The sequence below is a fragment of the Calypte anna genome, chromosome 7, assembly GCF_003957555.1.
Source record: "Calypte anna isolate BGI_N300 chromosome 7, bCalAnn1_v1.p, whole genome shotgun sequence".
Classification (NCBI taxonomy): Eukaryota; Metazoa; Chordata; class Aves; order Apodiformes; family Trochilidae; genus Calypte; species Calypte anna.
Window position 1 is genome coordinate 39,068,252 of NC_044253.1, and position 25,229 is coordinate 39,093,480.

General features: G+C 43.2%; 1 protein-coding gene across 1 annotated transcript in view; it reads right to left on the reverse strand.

The window, feature by feature from the left end:
• The window catches only part of STAT4 (signal transducer and activator of transcription 4), a 34,548-nt gene extending 14,862 nt beyond the window's left edge, over positions 1-19,686 (reverse strand). Inside the window, exons 1-8 of the mRNA XM_008496957.2 lie at positions 19,555-19,686; positions 18,022-18,166; positions 7,920-8,018; positions 7,073-7,165; positions 5,378-5,456; positions 2,914-2,999; positions 1,355-1,506; positions 49-207 (exon numbers count right to left, since the gene is read on the reverse strand). Of these exons, the coding sequence (XP_008495179.1) occupies positions 49-207; positions 1,355-1,506; positions 2,914-2,999; positions 5,378-5,456; positions 7,073-7,165; positions 7,920-8,018; positions 18,022-18,166; positions 19,555-19,682 (941 nt within the window). The 5' untranslated portion in view covers positions 19,683-19,686. The remainder of the gene's footprint in view (positions 1-48; positions 208-1,354; positions 1,507-2,913; positions 3,000-5,377; positions 5,457-7,072; positions 7,166-7,919; positions 8,019-18,021; positions 18,167-19,554) is intronic.
• Positions 19,687-25,229: the final 5,543 nt, after the last annotated feature.

Genomic DNA, 25,229 nt, shown 5'->3' on the forward strand with positions numbered 1-25,229 from the left:
GGGTTCAGCTCAGGTGAAGCCCCCAGACCTTGGCAGCCATTTACGTACTTGCGGAAGAGGTTGTAGAGCAGAAAGTTGACTTTTTCCAGCAGCTGAGGTCTTTGCACTGGAATAGGGTCCCCATCATAAGTCAGCCTGGTCAACAGCTCATCCAGTTTTTCTAGTTGCCTTCTAACTTGGAACAGACTCTCTGCCAGCAGGGTAAAACTACAGGAAGACAGAAATGAGTTTGCAAACTTTAGTTTTGATGGCTGCTTAGAGCGTTTTGGCTGCTGAAGTTCTTGTTTAGGGAAATCACAGTCAGTGCTAACTGGTGCTTTCTAGCTTTATCCAGGCTCATATTCATTCTTTTTTTTTTTTTTTTTTAAAGGAGTGTGTAAATACCTCAGGCCAAAATTTCCTGCTTTTTTTTCAAAGAGAAGTGTTCTTGCAACAGGTCCCATCAACAGCAGTGCAACACTGTCTGTGAAATATATGCCCAGTTTTGACATTGTACCTGCAGAGCACTTGTGCCAATTTTATTTCTTTCCTACAGCTGAGTGGTTTTGGAAAACAGGCTCTTTAAAGGGAGAATATTTATATAAAAAAGAAAGTTGTGAAACCGAGGAAGTGAATTTCTCAAATGTGAAAGCAATAAGGAAAATCAAATCTGAACACTTGGTAATAGTTTAATAGGGCATGCTTGTATAAAATCACATCTTTTAGCTATTTTTATTGTATTTAGTAGTCAAAAAAGCACACAGAAAAAGAAAAAAAGACTTTGTCTTCAAACTTAAATAGGGTTTTTTTGTTTTCCTTCCTGTATTCATCTTTTTACTTCACCTTTTCCTTAAGAGAACTTTGGGAGAGAAATCACCAGAGCACTGACATTCTCTGGCTGCATCACTTTTTTTAATATAATGCTTTTTAATTTTTTTTTTAATTTGGAATCACCTTTAGAACCACAGAGACTACTGCCATTCAATTCCTGTGTAGTTTGAAGCCTGGTGTACCTGCTGAGTCAAAGCACAAAATGTCAGCCCAGCTCCTGCCTAGGCAAAACTCTCCCTGTCCTCAGCTCAGTCAGCACAGTTTTTACTCAAGCAAAACTCCCAAGAGGGCATGTATCCTATATCTGGACCAACCATCAACCCAAAAAATTACTGACTGCCCCATCTCAAGCTCACCAGTTCACTCTAATGCTGTTAATTCTAAATACCAAACGTTGCCCACCAAAAAATTTGCATTTTTGGTATTTGCTTGCCTAGCTGCTGATGAATTTGCCTCCGTTGCAACGATCTAAAGGACAGATCATTTCATGTGTAGCAGACTTCCTGTGGTTTTCAGTGGAAATAGAAGCCCAGGGCAAGCTCACCAGTTCTGTAGCTGATCCAGCCCACCGTGGAGAGGGCCCCCAATGCAGGCAATCTGCTGCCTCCTCTTCCAGTCCAGCAGCTCCTCAGTCAGCATGTTGCTCAGCAGCAGTTCAATTTCATGAATCACACGCCCTATTTTACTGAGGACTTCCTGCAAAATACCAAAGGTATCACAAACCCACCCCAAGGAACAGCCACAAAATTCAGCAGGTATTATAGAAGGGCTGATGACATTGACTTTGAAAGTTTTGGCTTTGAAAGTTACCATATTTAGCCCCTATGGCTTTAGTCTCTGATTTACAGGTGACTGGGTTCATCACTCATTGTAGTTGACATCAGTCTTGAATCTCTTTGAACTCTTCCTCAGTAAAACTTTCTGGTTTGGGGTGGGAAAGTGAGCTGTTGTACTCTTTGTGGGCAGGACGCCTCCAGGAAGTTGACATTTACAAGTTCTATCAAGGTCAAAAAGTCTTCCTTTTGTATCATGCCCAGTGCACTCAGGTTTTTTTTGCTTGCTTTTATCCATGAGAAGCACAAGGACTCAAGTTGCCTAAATTTCTAAATTTAATTTCTAAATTTCTGCCCCTGTGCTCAGCCCTGGTGAGGCCACAGCTTGAGTCCTGTGTCCAGTTCTGGGCCCCTCAGCCCCTCAGGAAGGAGATTGAGGTGCTGGAGCAGGTCCAAAGGAGGCAACTGGGCTGGTGAAGGGATCCAGCACAGATCCTATGAGGAGAGGCTGAGGGAGCTGGGGGTGTTGAGGCTGGAGAAGAGGAGGCTCAGGGGAGACCTCATCACTCTCTGCAACTCCCTGAAAGGAGGTTGGAGCCAGGGGGGGGTTGGGCTCTTTTCCCAGGCAACTCTCAGCAAGACAAGAGGGCACAAAGGGTCTCAAGTTGTGCCAGGGGAGGTTTAGGTTGGAGATGAGAAAGAATTTCTTTCTGGAGAGGGTGATCAGCCATTGGAATGGGCTGCCCAGGGAAGTAGTGGATTCTCCGTGTCTGGAGATCTTTCCAAAGAGCCTGGATGTGGCACTGAGTGCCATGGGCTGGGAACTGCAGCGGGAGTGGATCAAGGGTTGGACTTGATGATCTCTGAGGTCCCTTCCAACCCAGCCAGTTCTATGATTCTAAACATACTAATTTTTGTGCCAGCAAAGAAGTGGCCAGGGAAATATTTGTTATATTTGCAAGGCTTTGTCACTGAACACAGCAGGGTATTATATGCACCTTTCTGGGTTTATTACATTTTATTTAATTATTACATTTACTCTGAATACTTTTTTTTACCAACTAAGGTACCTACACATAAGTCCTGTGAAGTGATGCCTTCACCTTCTAAAGTGTGAAGAAGCAAATCTTTGACCTGTTATTTACTTGCAAAGATCTTCTTTTTAAAATCACACACCCAACCCCAAACCTCTTGGGGCTTTGTAACCGGTGTAAATTATCTATTCTTCTGGGTGGAGGAGACAGCAGGCACGTATACATGTTTGAGCATTAGATGTGGGGAAAAAGGGGAGAAAGCAAACGAACCACAAATGACAAAACTTGTCACCAACCTTTCTCTTGTAGTCTAAAGTGTTGAGCATTGCCTGCAAAGCCAACATTTCCTGCTTAATGAGGACGCTGTTTTTATCGGTCTGCTCTGCAGGGGGATGAGAAAAAAAAAAAAAAAAAAAAAGAAAAAATGAGTAGAAATACTCATGTGGGTATGTGCCTGTGTTTGTTGGGGAGGAGGGGAGAGGTAAAAACCACCTGTGAAAAAATAAACTGCAGAAATCAGCAGGTTATGTAATAGTGTTTCATCTCCATGGCCTGACTTTAGGGGTGGTTTGAGATGAGGTTTATGACCCCACTCTTTAGATGACGAAAAGGTAGAAAACATATGGATGATGCCTAGAAATCCATAAATGTCTTGTTCAGGTGCACACTCCTGTATTTGGTACATCTGTCTTGGCTCAGTGATGCTGTGCACTGCTGAAATATGCTCATGCAGTTAGGATAAAGCTCTTTGGGTTTGCTGTGGATTTCATGTCTGGCAGGGAGGATGGAGGCTAGGCACTGGAAATGGAGGTAAAGTGTTAATCACTGGGGATTTCAGGAGTAGTCATCACTGGGTATTTCCCCCTCTCAGTAATTTTTTGCCTCCTGTGGATCATGCGTGAGTTTCAAGTTTTCCCAATCTCTTGCCCTGTGCTTTTCCACGTGCAGCTCTCCCTCCCTGTCCTTGCTTTCCCCCACCTTTTGCTCTTTTTGCATCCTTCATGCTAAGCTGGGGGGGAGTGTGGATCAGCTGGAAGGCAGGAGGGCTCTGCAGAGGGACCTGGACAGGCTGGAGAGTTGGGTTGATCCCAACGGGATGAGGTTCAACACAACAACCCCATGGGGAGCTCCAGGCTGGGCACAGAGTGGCAGAAAGGGACCTGGGAGTCTGGATTGCCAGGAAGCTGAACATGAGCCAGCAGTGTGCCCAGGTGGCCAAGAAGGCCAATGGCATCCTGGGCTGGCTCAGGAACAGCGTGGCCAGCAGGTCCAGGGAAGGGATTCTGCCCCTGTGCTCAGCTCTGGTGAGGCCACAGCTTGAGTCCTGTGTCCAGTTCTGGGCCCCTCAGCCCCTCAGGAAGGAGATTGAGGTGCTGGAGCAGGTCCAGAGAAGAGCAAGGAGGCTGTGAAGGGATCCAGCAGAATTCCTGTGAGGAAGGGCTGAGGGAGCTGGGGGTGTTGAGGCTGGAGAAGAGGAGGCTCAGGGGAGACCTCATCACTCTCTGCAACTCCCTGAAAGGAGGTTGGAGCCAGGGGGGGGTTGGGCTCTTTTCCCAGGCAACTCTCAGCAAGACAAGAGGGCACAAAGGGTCTCAAGTTGTGCCAGGGGAGGTTTAGGTTGGAGATGAGAAAGAATTTCTTTCTGGAGAGGGTGATCAGACATTGGAATGGGCTGCCCAGGGAAGTAGTGGATTCTCCGTGTCTGGAGATATTTCCAAAGAGCCTGGATGTGGCACTGAGTGCCATGGGCTGGGAACTGCAGCGGGAGTGGATCAAGGGTTGGACTTGATGATCTCTGAGGTCCCTTCCAACCCAGCCCATTCTATGATTCTGTGATTCTATGCTAGCTTCAAAAAAGAGACTGGTGCCAGCTGTGTCTCTGCTGAGCTCTGGATTCCCATCTTCCCATTACATTCAGCTGTTTCAGCAGAGGCAGACAAGGACCTGATGGTCAGGGCAGCTCAGTCACAGAAGTTGCCCACAGACATGGGAAGGCAGGGCAAGGTGGCTCTGCTGGTGACATTTTAAGCCTTGTTAGTCATTCCTGTAAGCAAATTTTCTTTTGCCAGTGGGGCAAAATCTTCTGTGTGGTCAATACTTCTGATGGTTACCGACTCATTAAAACCACAGCAACTTGATCTCTGCCAAATACCTGGCCACATCCAGCCTTAAACATTTTAGGAATGCCGTGTTTAACACCTTGGACACCTCCAGCCCAGTATTTTTGCATGCTTAAAGGAAAATTGGAAGATATCTGAGCAAACACAGGTGACATAATTTTCTTTTCTGAAAGATCATGCAGGGGCTGTCGCCCAGTGCAACTCTGAACCATCATGGCCAGACTTGCATTCAGAGTGCTTACCAGTGGGTTATCACCACTGTCAGCAAAAAAGAACAGAAAGTTAGAGGCTAAAAAAAAAAAATAAATCAGTTTTGCACAACTCTGGGAAATAAGAGGCTTTCCCCCATCCTGTCAAAGATGAGGAATTGATGAAAAATAGGTTCTCTAAATCAAGAAAAGTACCACTTTTCATGCCATTATCCCACTTATCTATACAAAATTACTCTACTTGCTCAATAAGATCCTGATTATCCTCTTGTTCCCAAAAGAACCATTATGTTCAGTTTTATGTAAACTAAAAATACTTTTTTTATTGTTATATACATAATCCTTGTAATTCATAAAAAAGTCTGACACTGGGGTCTAGCTGCAGAATCAGTCAGCTTAGAGAGTCTAAAAATTATAACAAAATCTCTTACCTAAACTTTGTAATGTTTTATACCTGAAGTCAAATTCCTCTTGCAAGTCTTCCAGGTATTTGACATCTTGGTCAGTCAGCTTTTCCAGGGAAAAGAAAATAAAGTTATTTGGGCATTCATGGTGACAAAAGGAATGTGTTTTGTGATGGACAAATTCTTAATGTATTGTTTTCCTTTCTTATCATTTGAAAATCCCTAAGCAGCTCTGGGAACTGTGGTTTATTAACTTATTTAACTTTCAAAAAGACAATTGACCTATAAATGCACCTATTTATAAATGACCTATTTATAACTATAATATTTTTTATAACTTTTTTTTTTTAGAATGTTACTTCAGGACTTGGGTAAAGATATAAAACATTTTCACTTGCTTTCTTGGGATTTTTTTGCGAGGATTTGTTTTCATGTGTGCTGCAAAAAGTTTAGAAGGTGTTTCCTAGGAACAAAACAATAATTCAAAAAGAAAGGCACATCAGAAGAAGGAAAATAAAACTGCAGGAAACAATCTGCTTTATTTCTCTCTCTTTCTATGCTGTCTATAGGAATCCTTGATTTTGCCAACAACTCATAAAAAATCCTTTTTAGTGTCCCAGGACACAAGTATTGTGAAAATACAGATGCCATTTGCTAAGGCAAGACACACAGCATCAGCCATTTTGTTTTATTCTTTAATTTAGAGGCTAGATTTTTTTTTCTTTTTTTTAAAGTCTGTGCTCTGTTCAACTTAATTGCTTACTAAATAAAAAAAAAATTATTTCTTACCTAGAAATCATTCTTATTTTCACTGCTCTTTCAGGGGTGGCTGCTCTTTCCCACAGAGGCAGCAGGAGCAGCACAGGATCTGCTGTGTTGCGGCTTTCTCTGCTTTTATTTCACACCTCTTATCTCATAACTTGACACACAGATAAGAGATTCAGTATCACCTTCTCCTAAAGCTGGCTTTGTCCTTTTAAGGGTTTCATCTTTCTAACCCTTTTTCCCCTTAGTAGGAAGACACTCGTGAGAAAATGCTACGAGGACCTCTTAGCAATATACCAAAAGTGTTGCTCTTGAACACCCCGTGGAGAGAATATTTCAAATAAAACTCCCCTGAGACCTTTGCAAAGCTGAAAGTAGGGCTGGGAGAGCAGAAGAGCAAAGCTCATCTGGATCTTTCTCCTCCTCTGAGCTTCTGAGGTCTCTCTGAGACATTGCTACAGGTCTGCAATGGTTGGGAAACTCCTGGAGAATTGTTACCATCACCTCCCAATATTCTTCTCTTCATGTCTCATAATTACAATTAATATGTAATTATTTCATTTCACTTTCAGCTTTACAAAGAGATCTTGGGAGGGAATGTAGAGGTGATGAAGGCTGACCCAGCTACAAGAGGTGATACTGCAGAACTAGGTTTACTGAACCTCAGACATCTTTTTAGAGACTGTAGCTGTGTTTCTGCACTCAGAAACACTCAGCAACACTTCCTGCAACTTGCATAAGGGTCAATGAGCTACCTTGAAAATAGGGAGCTCCCACACTGAAGCCAGAGCAGCTGTAAAACACCTGGGGATCCAGCTGAGTGATGGATCAGGTGCCACCAGGTAATCTGGGCTGATGTCCCCAGAATGATGGAAAATGGTTGGAAAAGGATCTGTGCTGCCCAGCTGAAAGCTGGTTCAGGTGTGTCTCGTGGCAAAGAGGAGAAAACTAAAATACCTGAGCACTGTTCTTGATGGCTGACACTTTGTGTTCCACGTTTCGTTGTCGTTCTGAAACCACAGAGTTCTGCAGAGATTTTTCCAGTGGTCCCTGGAGCACAGGGAACAGAGAAGGAGGGGATGAGAAATAAGAAGGAATAACAGGAGCTCTGCTGTAAATTCCAGCACAGAGAGGGAATTCAGATGCTGGTCTTCCAAAACTGGAAACTGGGGTAAACAAAAAATTCTGTTTAGTTCCACGATGTGAAAACCACGCTGCTTTGTCTTTGAAATTCCAGAAGGTGAAAGGTTGGGTATAGTGCAAACATTAAACCTCAAAGAGCCAGTAAATTAAAGAAACTGACACACAGATTAGGTTGCTGGAAAAAACCCATGGCACAGTACTTGTGTAAGAATATGTATCGCATCCACAGGTGGCTAAAAAGATCCCACTCAAAAATTATATCTGGGTTTTAATCCTTTAATTTCCCCTCCAAAAAGGTTTTATATAATATTTTAAAGTTTTTCTTTAAACAACATTAAAGCTATCAATGCCTTTACAACATATCAGCTGGAATGTCTTTTGCATTTATTAATTTGAATTACTGCACACATCTGTTTTGCAAAAAAAATAATCTTTTTAGTGCCTTTCCCACAGATTAAAGTCTTTGAAGACTCATTGTGACATAGAAGTCACCTATAGCAATATCTGCAGCAGCAGAGCCACTAATGAAGTACAAACATCACTTTAAAGGGCAAAATTTGGCAAGTCCTAGTGTACATAAAACCCTGTAGTACAATGAGAGGACAGGATTTGGATTTAGTCCTAAAAGCAGGAGTGCATTAAAAAAAATAAAATTGATTACCTGTACAGGCATGCTAGCTGCAGCCAGGATTCTTCTTTCTTCTCTTAACCAGTTTGAGATGATGACTGCTATATGCATGGGATTGCCATGATATTTGCCCTGCAAGAACAAGTAAATGCTTTTGAAAAATTCAGAACTCAGGGAATGTCCCTCTGGGTGTCACAAGCAGTGGGTCCAGGAGCTGCAGGGGGAGGAGACTCCCCTGTTAGTGGGGGTTCAGCCTTGGAGAGCAGCATCACTTTGTGTCAGGGTCATCAAATATTCCTCACCAATTTTTTTTTACACTTTCTCAGCAAGAAAGCTTAAATTTTAATGTCAATGAATTTTTTTTCTCCTTCAAGAAAGAAGGAAGGACGAAGGTTAGGACGAAGGAAGAAGGAACTCTCCTCCCAAGCTACAAAACAACAAAAAAAAGCCTTTATTTTCATACCACCATAACTAAAGTGCAGAATTGCTGATGTGTGTCTGAGGAGTGGGCACAATTTGAACAGCTGTTGGGTTGTGCTTTGTCCAGCTGGAAAGATTGAGGGGTATCAAGCAGCTTCTTTTATTTGTTCAGTGGTTCTCAATATCCTTCATCATTCAGATGCCCTTTATTCAGTGCTCAAACATTTTCCAGCCATTCCTTATAATTAGTCCAGTTAATTTATTTTCTTGTATGGTTTCTGGTTTTGGACTTGGTCTATTCTCTCCTCGTTCTGCTTAGTTTTTGCTGCCACTCAGAACTTCATTTGTTCTTCCTTTCTCTGAATGTGGCACAACCAATCTGTACATCCTGAAATTAGTGCTGTGTTTTCCTTTGCTGTATCACACCAATTGGTGTATTAAAAATGAGGGTTCCACCTGGGGTTCATATGGCCTGCTGGTAGCAACAGGCTCTCTGAAACTGCAGAGCTTGAGGAGTGTTGGGTTTTACCTCTGCCCATCAGAGTGTGAACACTTTAGGGACTGATGGTTGCCCTGTGGCAAAAAGGAGTCAGAGCAAAACTATTTAGCAAAGTCAAGAAGAAATAAACATCTTCTCTTGAAGCTGGAAAAGGTGTTTTTTTAGAAGAGGCACTTAAAAAAAAAAAAATCTTCTGTGGGATGTTTTAAAATCCCCCACAAAAAAATGCAAGGCATCAGGGACTTTCCTGGCCTTTCTAGATGTGAAATTTTTCATTGTTTCATTGAGAGATCTGAATCAAGAGATGAAGAGGAAATGCACTTTCTTTTTCTTCCTTTCTCCTCTAACTCCTAAAGCTGTAGTAATAAGCTGGGTCTGCAGTGATTCCTTCAATTTTGTCTGTCTGGTGCTTCTTCAACTCTTTTGCAGCCATGTAGCAGAGAGATTGCAACTAGACAATAATTGTTGGATGATAAATAAGTTATAATATTTAATATCTCAATCCATGTAACCTAGCAAATAATTACTTAAAGCCAGTGTGATTTGCTCTGTCAAAATAATAACACTGGATTTTTATTTTTCTCCCCATGTTTTGTACTCCTCAGAGGTAATCCCAGTCCCAGACATTCCACTCAGTATTCCCTTGTTATCTGCCAAGATGATTATTATCTGCCCAAGATGATTCAGACTGACTAATAGAGAATTGTTTCCTATCATTTCTGCCCAAGATGATTCAGACTAACTAATAGAGAATTGTTTCCTATCATTGAAATTGTTGTATCTGTTGGAAAAAAAAGGAAATTTAACAAAAAAAGGCTTCTCTCTTCTCTTCTCTTCTCTTCTCTTCTCTTCTCTTCTCTTCTCTTCTCTTCTCTTCTCTTCTCTTCTCTTCTCTTCTCTCTTCTCTTCTCTTTCTCTTCTCTTCTCTTCTCTTCTCTTCTCTTCTCTTCTCTTCTCTTCTCTTCTCTTCTTCTCTTCTCTTCTCTTCTCTTCTCTTCTCTTCTCTTCTCTCTTCTCTTCTCTTCTCTCCTTCCCTTCCTTCCCTTCCCTTCCCTTCCGCTTCCCTTCCCTTCCCTTCCCATTCCTTCCCTTCCCTTCCCTTCCCTTCCCTTCCCTTCCCCTTCCCTTCCCTTCCCTTCCTTCCCTTCCCTTCCCTTCCCTTCCCTTCCCTTCCCTTCCCCTTCCCTTCCCTTCCCTTCCCTTCCTTCCCTTCCCTTCCCTTCCCTTCCCTTCCCTTCCTTCCTTCCCTTCCTTCCACTTCCCTTCCCTTCCTTCCCTTCCCTTCCCTTTTCCCTTTTCCCTTCCCTTTTCCCTTCCCTTTTCCCTTCCCTTTCCCTTCCCTTTCCCTTCCCTCTTTCCCTTCCCTTTCCCTTCCCTTTTCCCTTCCCTTTTCCCTTCCCTTTTCCCTTCCCTTTTCCCTTCCTTTCCTTCCCTTTTCCCCTTCCCTTTTCCCTTCCTTTTCCCTTCCCTTTTCCCTCTCCCTTTTCCCTTCCCTTTTCCCTTCCCTTTTCCCTTCCCTTTTCCCTTCCCTTTTCCCTTCCCTTTTCCCTTCCCTTTTCCCTTCCCTTTTCCCTTCCCTTTTTTCTCTTTTTTTTCTCCCTCTCCTCCTTTGATGAGATCTTCCTTATAATGAGTTACAACAAATGATCCTATTTGGTTCTTTACAACTCCCAGCATTGGTGCTAAATAGAAGCAAACAGGGGAAAAAAAACTTTTGTTCTGAAGAGGTGAAAATTTTCTCTGACTGCTGATGACATTTCCTCAGGAGAAAACCTCCCTCCTACCACCCAGCATCTACCCTCTCTACTCCAGATGCATGAAACAGTGGCTGGGACAATGGAAGGTTTGCTTCTGTGAATTGGAATATAATGGAAGAATTTTAAAATACATATTCTGACACTTCAGTGTGGTTTTTATAAGCTCATGTTTGTTAAATATCTTAGTATCTGAAATTTCCTGGGATGAATGAAGAACTCTAGACCAGAGATCCATTCTTTTACTATTCTTTTCTCCCCATTTCTTTTAATTTTCCAAAATTTAGCACGTTTTCCTGTGGCAGCTCCATCACAAAGTGGATGAGTTCCAACCACAGTAATATTGGCTTGGAAAAGCTTTCTTTTCCTCTGTCCAAGGTGTCTCCACAGTGCACACATCTGTAAGTGAATATGGGCATTATTTGAGGATCCTGACTCAGATTTTTAGGGACTGAAGTAGAGAATTAAGTATTAGTAACTTTTGCTCTATAGTTGTAAAGTCAGCCAGGGTTTCACCTGGTTATCTCCTGGTTTTCAAGGTGACCTAAAGAGGACTTGAGCAGGTTATAGTGCTTTCTAATTCTGAAAAAAGTGCTTCTGAATTTGGTTGTTCTTTCCCTTGTTTTAATTTTTTTTCCCCCCTAACCTACCCATAACATCAGCTGTATTTTTTTCTTGCTTTTGCTAGAAGAACTCTGTTTGAACCTTTTACTTGTATACAACAAGAGCTTTACTGGAGGCATGGAACCTTTAACTGGTGTGGCTGTTGATGTATTTGTTGAAATTAAACGTATATTTAAAGAAGCTGATGGAAGGGGCAAAGAGAGATAGGAACAGGATTACAAAATCAAGCAAAAATACATTTCTTTCCCTGTTGCTCACTTGGGATGTGTTTACTTGACCAGGTCTGATACTGGGTGTTTTTCTAGATTAAAAGATTTTCTCTCTTTCATGCAATTAAAAAACAGGGAGAAAAATTTCCTTTCGTTTATCACTTGATTTTTGAAAGCTAAAACAATTTTGGTATAGTTGTGTTTTTCAAGGAAACGTGTGAGTGGGAAGCCATATAACCATAGGTGCTTATTTCCCATTTTCACCTTCAAATATGCCAAATGATGTTTTATATTGATTTGTTTTCTACCTTTTATTTATGGCAGAAATTCTTAAGAAGACAGTACTAGAATACAAAGAAAGAGATGGTCTTTGTGTTACCTGGATTAAGGTGAAGTGCTAGGAACTTTTTGGAAAGCCTGTATTTAAACAGGCAATAATTTTACTGAGAAATCTTTTTCTAATAGAAAGATGGCTGTGTTTTATCTAGGTCTGCCAGAGGAAGTACCTGTGACAACACTATTTAGACTTTTATTTTTAGATTTCTCCTTCCCCCTCTCAAAATAAGGAGAATTTCAAGGTAACCTCATTGTTTCAGGCAGCTCCTGGGATGTGTGGGAAGTTGTAACACATAGGTCTGGAGTGTTGGAGTTCTGGTTTTCTGCTATCTTATAACAACCAAGAGTTTGTACAACTTTTAGGGCACCTAAATTGCAATAGGCTAAGCTGTAAAAGCACAGCAAATAAACTATGAAGGCAGAGATTTTTTTTATTTTTTTTTTTCCATCCCTCAGTTTGCTGCCAGATTCCACAGCTGAAGTCCCTCCCAGCAAGGAATGATCTAGAGAAACAGCAGATTTCTAAGCAGGTAGATACAGTTACAGAGAATGAATGTCTGTAAATATCATCATCAGACAGCAGAGCTGTGCTGCCAGGGGGGGATGAAAAATGCAGTGATGCTTTGTAGTTAAATGAGATTTATTTCAGAATAAATAAAATGAGTGTTTCCTATGAAAAAAGGTAACACAGCAGAGAAGAGAGAGGGTGGGGGTTTTTTTCCCCAATTTTTTTTTCTTCCCTTCATCTTCTGGATGCAAAGATCTGAGTATTTTATATATATATATATATTTTTTTTTTTAATATATATATTTTATATAATTATGTTTGCCTGCAACTGAGCCCTTAATCCTGCAGAATGAATAAACCCCACGGGAGGCAGTTCACTTCATTTGGTGTGTTTTCACTTCTTGTTTCCAAGTTAACTCTTACTCATTCTACAAAACCAAACACCTATAAACTGTTCAAGTTGCATACTTTAAATAACAACTGGGAAAAAATATTTTACTGCTAAAAAGTAGGTTTTTTTATTCTTGTATCAGTAATTTTAAAAAAATCTCTTAGCTGATATGCAGTCACCAGCCAGTGCTGTGATTGGTTTTATTCTAGCATTTGCAAAGGCTCTGGGGCTAATTTTATTTTTTTTTCCCCTAGGAGTGAAAATAAATCACTCCAATCAGCTCCTTTTCTCCAGGTGCTACAAAACAATCTACAGTGGAAATGTTATCACTGGTAACAGGTTTAGTGATCATAAGAGCAGAGAGCTGCCTCACCATGCAGGCTTCTGTCCAGTTCATGCACCAATATTTTTTATAAACAGCTTGATACACAATTGGAAAACTCAGAGGGGGCAAGACAGTAATATGAAAAAAACAATCTGAATTGTGTTAGACAGCAGGACACACTGGCTCAAAACACATTTCCTACCATAATTTGGTTGTTCTGTTGATCTGGCAAGTTACAGGAGTGCTAAATACATGTAATTAACCTCCTGAAATGGGTCTTCTGTGGTATGCTGGAAACTTTTTGTTTTGTTCCATTCTCACCCTGTTGTAAGCTTTAACAGGAAACTGCAACTCAACCCATCAATGGCTGCATTTCCATCCTTTGGAACTGCTTCTCAGCACGGTGCTTATTAGAACTGTTTGTTGAGTACCAGCTGGAATGACCTCTCATTCTCAGATCTAGTGGGATTCTGTCCATTTTCTTTGTACTGAAAGAAATAATCTGGAGGCATTTAAGAATCATGTAGATGTGGTGCTTAGGGACATGGCTTAGCACTGGACTCAGACCTATGGTTGGATTCATAGAATCATAGAATTGGCTGGGTTGGAAGGGACCTCAGAGATCATCAAGTCCAACCCTTGATCCACTCCCGCTGCAGTTCCCAGCCCATGGCACTCAGTGCCACATCCAGGCTCTTTGGAAATCTCTCCAGACACGGAGAATCCACTACTTCCCTGGGCAGCCCATTCCAATGTCTGATCACCCTCTCCAGAAAGAAATTCTTTCTCATCTCCAACCTAAACCTCCCCTGGCACAACTTGAGACCCTTTGTGCCCTCTTGTCTTGCTGAGAGTTGCCTGGGAAAAGAGCCCAACCCCCCCCTGGCTCCAACCTATTTAGGGACCTGTGGCACAGCTCAAAATACTAATCTCCACACTCAGTGATAAATGCTGCTTGCCAGTATTACCTAGTTTGACAAATATTATTTCACATTTTAACAGAGTTTGGCTCAAAAGAATGAGCAGACATTGCTCTGGGATCATGTATTGGGGTTGAACATCTTTGTGGATGTTCAAGCTCAGAACAGAACATTTTGTCATGTTTTATAACAAAAATTAACCCCAGGGAGGTCTTGGATATGCTTGGATGTGGTGCTGGTAACTTGTAGGGATAATTCTCTCTAAGCAGCACCAGGAATCTTGATCCCAATGAGTCTCAGGTTGTCACAAGTCCTTTGCAAAGTGTCTGTGGTTTCCTCTCCTAAGGCTGCTCTTCAGTAACAATCTAGTTGTATTTCTAATTAAATGTTAGTCCCTCATTTTGCCTTTTGTCAGATATTTACAGATTGGGTTTTTGTGTCCTCTGGTTTTAATTTTATTATTGTCACAGTATTTAGGGACCTGTGGCTTAGCTCAAAAGACTAATCTCCATACTCAGTGATAAATGCTGCTTGCCAGTATTATCTAGTTTGACAAGTATTATTTCATAGTTTAACAGAGTTTGGCTCAAAAGAATGAGCAGACATTGCTCTGGGTTCATGTTTTGGGGCTGAACATCTCTGTGTGTGCTTGTATCTGTGTCTGTGGTCAGAGAGGGGAAGGAAGAGGAGGGAAATTTCCAAGAAGTGCTTGAGCACATCAGAGATCAAGGTGGGCTCCCAGTATCTATCACAGAACCACCAGAAAAAAACCAAGCACAGCTTCCTCTTATATTTAGGAACCAACCTAGCTGGAAGAGCAGGAGTTAGGGAGCTGCAAATGGAGCAGCTGGGGGTGGGAAACCCAACACCCAGGTCCAAACTTCTCACACCTCAGCAATAAAATACAATCAGTAATGCATTGAAAAGGTTAAACCCATAATTATGTGATTTGCGTGTTGAAATTGAAGGACAGGACAGCAGATACTGTCCCTATGTCATGTGCAGTTCCCAGTCCATTAGTAATACCTGACAGTTAATAACAAGGAGAGGGTGACAGCTGATTACAAGTATTGAATTTTTTTTTTTTTTTTTTGCTTATGTACTTGACCAATAAAAAAATAATTTTATCAGTTGAAGCCCAGGGGCAGCCTGTGCAGCTCTATAGAGAATGCAGCCTATACTTTGGCTGAAAATGCATTTATTGTCTGTGTGCTAAAAAAGGGGAAATTGTCACATAATATTTTACAAAGAAATCCAAACTTCCTCTGTCACCAATGTCTTAAGACACAGTTTAAGCTATTTGCCTTATCCAAAATAATAAAGAAAACTCAGTTGCAAGAGCCTGGTCCTACTCCTGCCTGTAGAAACTCCTTTGGAAATCAGAGCAGACTGCAGGTGATAGTCATAAGAAATCAGGAGAAGCTCTGATAGTGAATGTGCTGTTCAGTATCTGGTGGTTTGCCATGTGTGTTTTGAGTAGTTTTTTTATCTAAATGCAGATTATCTGCTGTCTTGAGATAATGGACAAAGTATTAAATGGCCAGCATTATTATTAAAAGGCCAGCATTATTAGTGATGGAGAATTCTGTATTTTTTTTTTCTGCTCACCTGTAAACACTTTACTGCAAAGCTCAAGACTGCCATTTTTTAACAAGTGGTATAATTCCAGCATGATGCATCTCAGCACTTTGGGCTTCCTCTGGAATGGTGACTCAGATCCATGCACCTGAGAAACCACTAAATCAGAAATCACTTAAAAATCACTTTAAACTCCCCTTCTTTTGCTTTTCTGGGAGAAACCTCCTTTGCCTTGTGCTCTTCCAGCAGCACATCTTTATACAATTTCCAGACACACCAGGACTTGGGAAAAATGCTTTTCCTTCTGGCCATTGCCACGCTGGCTATTATGAAAACTTGGTGTGCCAGATTTCACACTCCAAGCTTTGGTAAAAATTTTAGAATACAATAAATGGAGTGAAGAGGAGAAGGAACAGCAAGAGGCATGAATTTTATAGAGCCTGGCAGTAAATACACAGCAGTCCTTCTGCATTTGCTATGGTATAGCTGTAAATGCATAATCTTGGGAGCTAGGAATCCAGGGGTGCAACTGATTCTTTCAGTTCCCTGAAATATGCTGCTGGAATATTCCAGAAATATGCTGCTGAGAGGGAATACCTTTACTAAGATGCCACAGCTTTGTCTCAGCTCTACTGTGTGCCAAGAACAGGATGAAGCTTTTTGCAGTCAGCTCCAAAAGCAGCCAAGTAAATCTGGAGTCTGAGCAGTACTGGAATTATGGCTAGTGATGCTAAACAACCCAGAAAAGAAACAAAAAGCAATTTAGTTTTAAGATAAATGAGGGTGCTTGCATAGCAATTGGAGAAAAGGTGGTAGAGTTGGAAATGCTGTCACTGTTTAAAGAGATTTCAATGCCATTAGAGGTGTAGAACACAGACATTAAGACCAAAAAAAATAGTGTCACTGCTTAAAGAGATTCCTATAAAAATACTGTCACTGTTTAAAGAGATTACTATACCATTAGAGGTATAGAACACAGACATAAAGATAAAAAAAATAGTGTTACTGTTTAAAGAGATTCCTATAAAAATACTGTCACTGTTTAAAGAGATTTCTGTACCATTAGAGGTATAGAACACAGACATGAAGACAAAAAAAATAGTTGGCAAGGTCGCTAAGACTTTCCAGACTGGGGTGTGTGTGTGTTTAGAAAAATAGAAAAAATTAAGAAAAATAAAAAAATGTTTTGCCAGCAAGAAAACTGTCATTTAACTACTAACACCATCAAAGAAGAGAAAAGCCCCCAAACTTTCATTAAACTCAGCTGCCTTTCTGTTTTATGCAGAAGACAGATAGATGTCAGGAAGTCAGTGACTAATGAAGTGGAACTCTGAGTGTGATCTTAGATTTAAAATTTAATTTTTTTATCTTAGATAAACAATCTCTGGAGAAACATTCAGCCAGTAAAAATAAATAGCGTTCTGAGGAAGCCTAAGGGAAAACCCTCGAAGCCATTCATAACAAATAACCCCAGCTACGCATAAAATGGCAAACATGCCAGTGATATACAGGGTGGGGTTTTTTCAGGGTGCTGCTTTAAGCCCTAAACATGGATTTTTATTCCCCAGTTAAATATCTGAGTGTGCCTGAAAGGCTGTAATTACATTTGTAATAAACATGAACATCCACAAGCATGCTAGTTTTATTTTTAAGAGCTCAGTGAAACAGAGAAACGCAGGGCTAAGGAGTTCCCAGCACTTGTCTCTGAGCAGTGTGCAATAAAATGTCAATTACTCTTCCACAAAGAAAGAAACAGTGGAATTATTATTTTTTAATTATAATGCTGAAAGTTTGGTCTTCCCAAAGCTGCTTGGAGTCTGTAGCACCCCAGGCAGCTCTGGGATGTACATAGGGACAACCTGTGTTCAGCAGGGCTTGGGCACAGCGGTGTGCCCAGGTGGCCAAGAAGGCCAATGGCATCCTGGGCTGGCTCAGGAACAGCGTGGCCAGCAGGTCCAGGGAAGGGATTCTGCCCCTGTGCTCAGCCCTGGTGAGGCCACAGCTTGAGTCCTGTGTCCAGTTCTGGGCCCCTCAGCCCCTCAGGAAGGAGATTGAGGTGCTGGAGCAGGTCCAGAGAAGAGCAAGGAGGCTGTGAAGGGATCCAGCAGAATTCCTGTGAGGAAGGGCTGAGGGAGCTGGGGGTGTTGAGGCTGGAGAAGAGGAGGCTCAGGGGAGACCTCATCACTCTCTGCAACTCCCTGAAAGGAGGTTGGAGCCAGGGGGGGGTTGGGCTCTTTTCCCAGGCAACTCTCAGCAAGACAAGAGGGCAGGGTCTCAAGTTGTGCCAGGGGAGGTTTAGGTTGGAGATGAGAAAGAGTTTCTTTCTGGAGAGGGTGATCAGGCATTGGAATGGGCTGCCCAGGGAAGTAGTGGATTCTCCGTGTCTGGAGATCTTTCCAAAGAGCCTGGATGTGGCACTGAGTGCCATGGGCTGGGAACCACGGGGGGAGTGGATCAGGAGTTGGACTTGATGATCTTTGAGGTCCCTTCCAACCCAGCCCATTCCATGATTCTATGATTTAGGATCCACTAGGAATTTGGGATTAGGCAAATCCCAAAGTAAGAACATACCTGCAGCAGCTTCCTGATCCTTTTCAGGTTGTGAAGCAAGAGAAGATTTTTCTCCTGTGACACCCGATCCAGCTGCTCCTCCACTTGTACCAGCAAATTCTGGAGCAGGATCATGGCCATGGCTTCATTATTGGATGCAGCCTCCCTGCAGGATCAGGGAATGAGAAAACCATGTTAAAAAAAGTCGTAAGATGGTCTGTGCAGGAAATTAGAATCCATTCAGCAATCTAGGCAGCAAAAAAAAAAAAAAAAAAAAGCCTTAAATACATAGTGGCTTGCATATAATTTAAAGATTTGTGAATAACTGATTTTATGATCTTTTTATGTATATTCACAGAGATGTGCAGGTTTAAAGACAGAGCCAGAGGGGAGGCAATCAGGATTTTCTGGTGAATACTTAAATATATTTTTAGCTCCCTTCTCAGAGGAAATAGAGCTGATGCACACTTTCCTACTGTCAGTATCATTTCAGAATTTGCTGCCTGTTTTCAGACAAAGTTGTTGACACTGGGCTTGAGGTCCAAAAAGATATTGTGTTTTCATACATTTCACAAAAAAAATGGCAGGTTGGAAGAGGAGAGGGATCCAAATTAGTGCCTCCACTGAGGAAAATGGCAATGGTGGCAGACAAGGATCTTCACACCAGGCACCAGATGAGCCTTTGCCTTAGCCAAACTATTTGGAGATCCAGAAAGTCTCTGGAGCTACTGGTGATGTAGGGGACAAAGGACCCAACCACACACAGAGCTGGGCTTTACTGGTTCTGCTGTTCATGGAACAGTTTGGTACTTGAAGGGCAATAACATTAGCAAGCCAAATAGAAGAAGATGGACTATGGAGTGCATGGCATCCTTGTCCTTGAGATTTAGTACCCAGATGCCTGGCTGAGATATCCTTGAAAATTCTTGCAAAAAGGAGATTTTAATCTTTCCCAAATTCCTGTAGCCTCACAAAGACTGGGCTATGAACTATAAGGAAAGATTATATTCCTTAGCTGGTGATTACTATTTTTTTTTAATGGTCTGTGGATTTAGCTTGAAAAATTGAGATATATCTTTTTGGTACAACTAATTTAAACTTCTTTAGTGATCCAATTCCAGTGACTTTGATCTAAATTTGTGAATAAATTCACCTTTTGGAGTGCAGCTCCTGCAAACAGCTGGCTTGTTCCCTAAAATTAATAGCAAGCTTTAAGTGCAGTGTTGGACAATTTTGGCTACAAGAGGTAAATGTCTAACATTTCCATTGAAAATGTTGTGCTTATTTTTTTTTCCTATGAAAAACCTGTAATACCATTAATTTACTAGACTTTTTTTTTTTTAGGATTTTGTTTAGGAAGCAGTTTAAATGACACATCACCTCCAAGCATTCCTTAAATGTAAAGCCTGACAGTCCAATGGGATAAATCCCCAGCTAGTGGAATACTATTCTTGGAGTGCTTAGTTCATGAATAACCACCCCAAAACCTGTCAGATAGATAAAAAAAATGTTCATGACTGAAATAATAAAGGATGGGGGTAAATGTAATCCTACCAATCTTGGCCTTCTATCCACTGTGCCAGCAGATGTCTGATTTCCATGGGGAAGTTGTCATCATAGAACTGGTCTACCTGCTCCAAAAACTTTATTTCCAGCTGCTGGACTTGACTCCATTGGGACATACTGCAAAAGAGAAGTTGAAACATGTTTGTCATTGAAAGGTGAATATAAATTAATCATCCAGAGTGCATAAATCACTTGGTTTCATTGTAGTCCTTATTATAGACTTAATATTCCTCTCTATTCTGTCTGCCTAAATGGAGAGTACTTGGCTCCAGCTACTCAGCTAAAGGGAAGAGAGGGAACAGCAAGGAAACCCATTAAAAGAAGTTCTAACTCTTCCACTTGAATGGGCACCTCTGCCAATTTGCTTCCTTTAGTGCAAATTATTTTTTCCAGTGTGCAAAAACCTGTTCTTATGGAAGTGTGGTAGAAAGCAAATGGATTTCTTAGTGAACTGGTAGCCCTCAGGTTTTTCCTAAAGCAGTAAGAGCTGTGTGTTTAGTGTGCTGTTCCCAAACCCCTCAGCCTCTGTTTGGATAGTACTGTTTGCTTGATGGTCTAAATCGTTTATCTAGTAAATCTTTCCAATTTTTCATTGCCGAGAATCCTGAGATTTCACATTACAGAAAGAAAAAAAAAATCAGGAATTGTTAAGGCATATGGGCATTATGGGTAAGAGTAGCATAACCCAATTGACAGGCTCCATAATATTAATTCTTACTCAAATAACCATCCCAAATAAGTTGGTTTTTTTGTTTACTGAGATACAGGAGTCAGAAGCTTGGTTTTGGGTGGGCAAGTGGGTAGGAAGTCAGCAGGAGGGTTGTGAAGAGGCTGTGGTGGATGAGGAGAGAAAAGGGATTCTGGTCCTCAAGGGTTCCTATCCCACAGGGAAGTGTCTTCCCTTTTGTCAGGATGTTTGTTCATGTTAAAAAGCTCCATCAAATCTAATCATGGACTAAAGATTGCACTGCAGTAGGTGATGGTATTACATCTGCATGAGCATTCCTGGTAGAATTTTTGACTGAAAAAAAGAGATTTCATCAAAACTGATGTTTATATAGAAAGTTGACCTTTTTATAATCAGCTTCTCTATTTCCAATTCTGAATCATAGTTTCAGAATGGAGTAGAGAATACATCATCATTTTCATGTTGTGGTCTTGCACTTTGCACGCTCTTGTGTCCAAGGGGACAAAGAAAAGAAAAAGATGAAATGTCTCAAGGTGTAACGGAGCCCTGAGTGCTTAGTCAGGCAAAAATAAAAGTGACAGGTTTTAATTTCTATTTAAGGCTGGATGGGATGATTTTTGTGTGCAGCACATGAAACATCAGTGGAAATGTGCTCAGTTATGTTTCTTTCCTCTTTATTACTTCCATTAAGAGAGGACAAAAAAACCCAAAAAAATACTGCCTGAAAGTTTACTTCATTTCTTTGAATTGTTTGGGAGAGTTTCACTGCATTTGTTTCTACTGCACCAAAGAATCACAGACCTTATTTCCTGAGATACAAGGAACCAAATGGTGCATTAATAGCTCATACACAGGAAAAAAATTCAAAATTTGTAAGCTTGTTCACCTTAGTGGGACTTTAAAATTGCTGCTGCTGGTGAATTCTGGTGATTGAGATACCCTGTAAAAATTAGCAAAAAAAAATAAATTAATATTATCTAAAGGAAAAAAGAAAAAAAAAAAGCAGCAAGATTTTTGTCCAGGCTCTGACTCCTGCTATGAATGGTGCAGGGATGCTCCCATGCACGGCTCATGGGTGTGGGTTGTGGATGGGATTTTGTGACATTCTTGGCACAAGACATCCTTACAGCTGTTGTTCCTCAGTGCAAAGGGAGCTATACAATCAGTTTAAAAGCTTGGAGAGTTTTGGTTTATTCTGGGTGGCCCCCGATGGCAGCTGGCAGGAGGAGGTGCCATGTCACAGCCAGGATGAAGCAACAGTGCAGATGCCTGACTCCCAGGGAATGGTTTTTGATTGGAAAAGACCTTGAAGATCACAGAGTCCAACTGAACCATAGAATCATAGAATGGGCTGGGTTGGAAGGGACCTCAGAGATCATCAAGTCCAACCCTTGATCCACTCCCCCCGTGGTTCCCAGCCCATGGCACTCAGTGCCACATCCAGGCTCTTTGGAAAGATCTCCAGACACGGAGAATCCACTACTTCCCTGGGCAGTCCATTCCAATGCCTGATCACCCTCTCCAGAAAGAAATTCTTTCTCATCTCCAACCTAAACCTCCCCTGGCACAACTTGAGACCCTTTGTGCCCTCTTGTCTTGCTGAGAGTTGCCTGGGAAAAAGAGCCCAACCCCCCCTGGCTCCAACCTCCTTTCAGGGAGTTGTAGAGAGTGATGAGGTCTCCCCTGAGCCTCCTCTTCTCCAGCCTCAACACCCCCAGCTCCCTCAGCCTCTCCTCAGAGGATCTGTGCTCCAGTCCCTTCCCCAGCCCAGTTGCCTCCTTTGGACCTGCTCCAGCACCTCAATCTCCTTCCTGAGGGGCTGAGGGGCCCAGAACTGGACACAGGACTCAAGCTGTGGCCTCACCAGAGCTGAGCACAGGGAAGCACAGGTCCCTTCCCTGGACCTGCTGGCCACGCTGTTCCTGAGCCAGCCCAGGATGCCATTGGCCTTCTTGGCCACCTGGGCACACTGCTGGCTCATGTTCAGCTTCCTGGCAATCCAGACTCCCAGGTCCCTTTCTGCCACTCTGTGCCCAGCCTGGAGCTCCCCATGGAGTTGTTGTGGCCCAAGTGCATCTCAGCACCACAACTCCATGGCTTTAAAATCTCTCCAGGGATGGAGACTCTACTGCTTCCCTGGGCAGCTTGGGCCAGCGTCTGGCAACCATTTGGGTGAAGAAATTTTCCCGAATACCCAACCTAAGCCTCCCTGGGCACACCTTGGGGTCGTTTCCTCCCATCTTATCTCTTATTCCTCGGGAGAAGAGGCTGACCCCCACCTGGCTACCATCTCCTTATGGGCAGCTTTATGGAGCCATGTCTCCCCTCAGCATCCTAAGCATCCCCACCTCCCTTTTCTGGTATCCAACAGCTCTTGCGCCTGTCCCCCTCTCCCTGCCTCTCCCACCCACACCGGGCTCCCAGCCCACCCCCCGGCCTCCCCACTTGCCTGCTCCAAGGGCTCCGGTCCAGCCCCGATGCTGCCGCCGCGTCCCTTGTCCCTCCCTCCCCGCCGCCGCTTTTTTTTGGGTTTTTCAAGCGCCCGCCCCCAGCCCCGACGGCAGCGGCTTTCCGGCGTGTCAGGCACCGGGGCTTCCCCTGCTGCCCCTTCCCCCTGCTCCCCCTTTCTCCTTGCTGCCCCTTTCCCCCTGCTCCCCCTTTCCCCCTGCTCCCCCTTTCCCTGCTCCCCCTTTCCCTGCTCCCCCATTCCCTGCTCCACCATTCCCTGCTCCCCCTTTCCCTGCTCCCCCTTTCCCCCCCTTCCCCCCCTTTCCCCCCCCCCTTTCCCCCCCCTTTCCCCCCCCTTTCCCCCCCCTTTCCCCCCCCCTTTCCCCCCCCTTTCCCCCCCCCTTTCCCCCCCCCTTTCCCCCCCCTTTCCCCCCCCCTTCCCCCCCCCTTCCCCCTCCTTTCCCCCCCCCTTTCCCCCCCTTTCCCCCCTCTTTCCCCCCCTCTTTCCCCCCCTCTTTCCCCCCTCTTTCTCCCCCCCCTTTCTCCCCCCTTTCTCCCCCCTTTCTCCCCCCCTTTCTCCCCCCCTTTCTCCCCCCCTTTCTCCCCCCTTTCTCCCCCCTTTCTCCCCCCCTTTCTCCCCCCCTTTCTCCCCCCCTTCTCCCCCCCTTTCTCCCCCCCTTTCTCCCCCCCTTTCTCCCCCCCTTTCTCCCCCCCTTTCTCCCCCCTTTCTCCTCCCGGCTCCCCCTTTTCCTGCTCCCCTTCCCTGTGCTGCAGGGCGAGGCAGTGCCCTGGGCAGTGCCCATTCCCAATGCTTCCCGGAGGGATGGAGAGCACAGCCTCTCAGGTGCCTGCCCTGGGCAGTCCTGGGCTCAGGGAGTGCCTGGGATACCGGAGCTTCTCTGGGAGAGAAAAGTTTCTTCTCGTCCCAAGAGTTGTCCCAAGTTGTCTCATCCCCTTTTCTTGTCCCAGGAGTTCATAATCCAGCACTGTGGCTGTAAATGATGTTCTCAGAGCAAGGAGACCTGATCCAAGTGTTTCTTCTCCAAAGAAACATCTTACTGGGGAGAGGATTTCTGCAGGTGCAGTGCTGCTGAAACCAGAGGGAGTGGACAATACTAAATCACAAAATCAGGGAGCTGTTTGGTTTGGAAAAGACCCTTAAGATCACAGAGTCCAACCATTAACCCAGCACTGCCAAGGCCACCACTGACCCTTGTCCCTCAGCACCACAATTCCATAGCTTTTCAATCCCTCCAGGGATGGGGAATCCAACCCTCTCCTGGGCAGCCTGGATCAGGGCCTAACAACCCTTTGGGTGAAGGAATTTTCCCTAATACTCAACCTAAATACCCCCTGGCTCTTTCTTCTGGTTTTATTATGACCCTTTCAAACACATCTTAAAAAAGATCCAGTGGAGTGGCTATTGTTTTATTTGTCATACAAAAAACCCCACTCACGAGCAAGGCTTTTCTGCACCAGGCTGTGCATACCAGGACTAAGAAGGATGCTCCCAGAACATGCCAGAGAACCTACAGAGTGTTTTTACAAGTGGAAAAAGTGCTGGAGATGCAGTTAAGAGGAAGGTTTCTATCCCTGCTGATATATAATTATTTTTTCCAGATAGAGCAGAGGGAGAACTGAAAGTGAGGTGAGGAGCTTTGATACACAGGAAACTTTCAGATGATCCTATGCAAGTGTCAGCAACTGACCCATGTCTGAATGCCCACTGGTTATCTGGAATATTCACTGGATGCATGCTTGAAATGAGATTTAGCATTATTTTCAGAAGTATTTAACAATTTTTCAGGGGCATTTTTTACAGACGCAGGATCATAACAAGTCTGCAAAATTCTGCTTTATAGAGTTGTGTCATCTAGTGCATAATACAGTACGCTCTCTGTGTCTTCCTCTTTTTCTTTCATGTTGTATCAATGCATAATTTTCATTACCTTTTTCAAGTAAGATGAGGCTATGATGTACTAGAGGGTATTCTTCAGCTCCTTGAGGTTGTTTTTTTTTTTTTTTGGTTAAATGACCAGAGTGCAAAACCAACTTAGCTTTACAACCCAGAAATGAAAGTTGGGTACATAAGGTTGGAGGATGCTCCTGTTCATGACCAGATGCATTCTCTATTCCCAAATTACATTTGGACTTCTGAAAGTGGCTGCTCTTGGCTCTGATTCAACTCAGCTGCCACTGGCTCACAAGAGAGCAGAATGGCAGTATTTTCTATTTTCACTACTTTTTTTTGGCAGCTGGGGAGCAGCCTGAATGTCAGGCTTGCTCTTGGTCTGAAGAGGTAATTCTCCAGAGAGAGCTGGGCTTTGGCAAGCTCAGACCTGCTGTCTGTCCTTTAGATTTCAGCAAGCATGGGAAGCTTACAGAGCTGCACTTACAGCTCTGGTTTTGCTGATGGATATCCTGGCATTTCATTCAGAACCCACACACAATTTGGAATCCTTACCCAGGACTGCATGCTGCAAGTGTAGTAAATAATCATAGAGATTGACTGGAATTTGGTCAGATT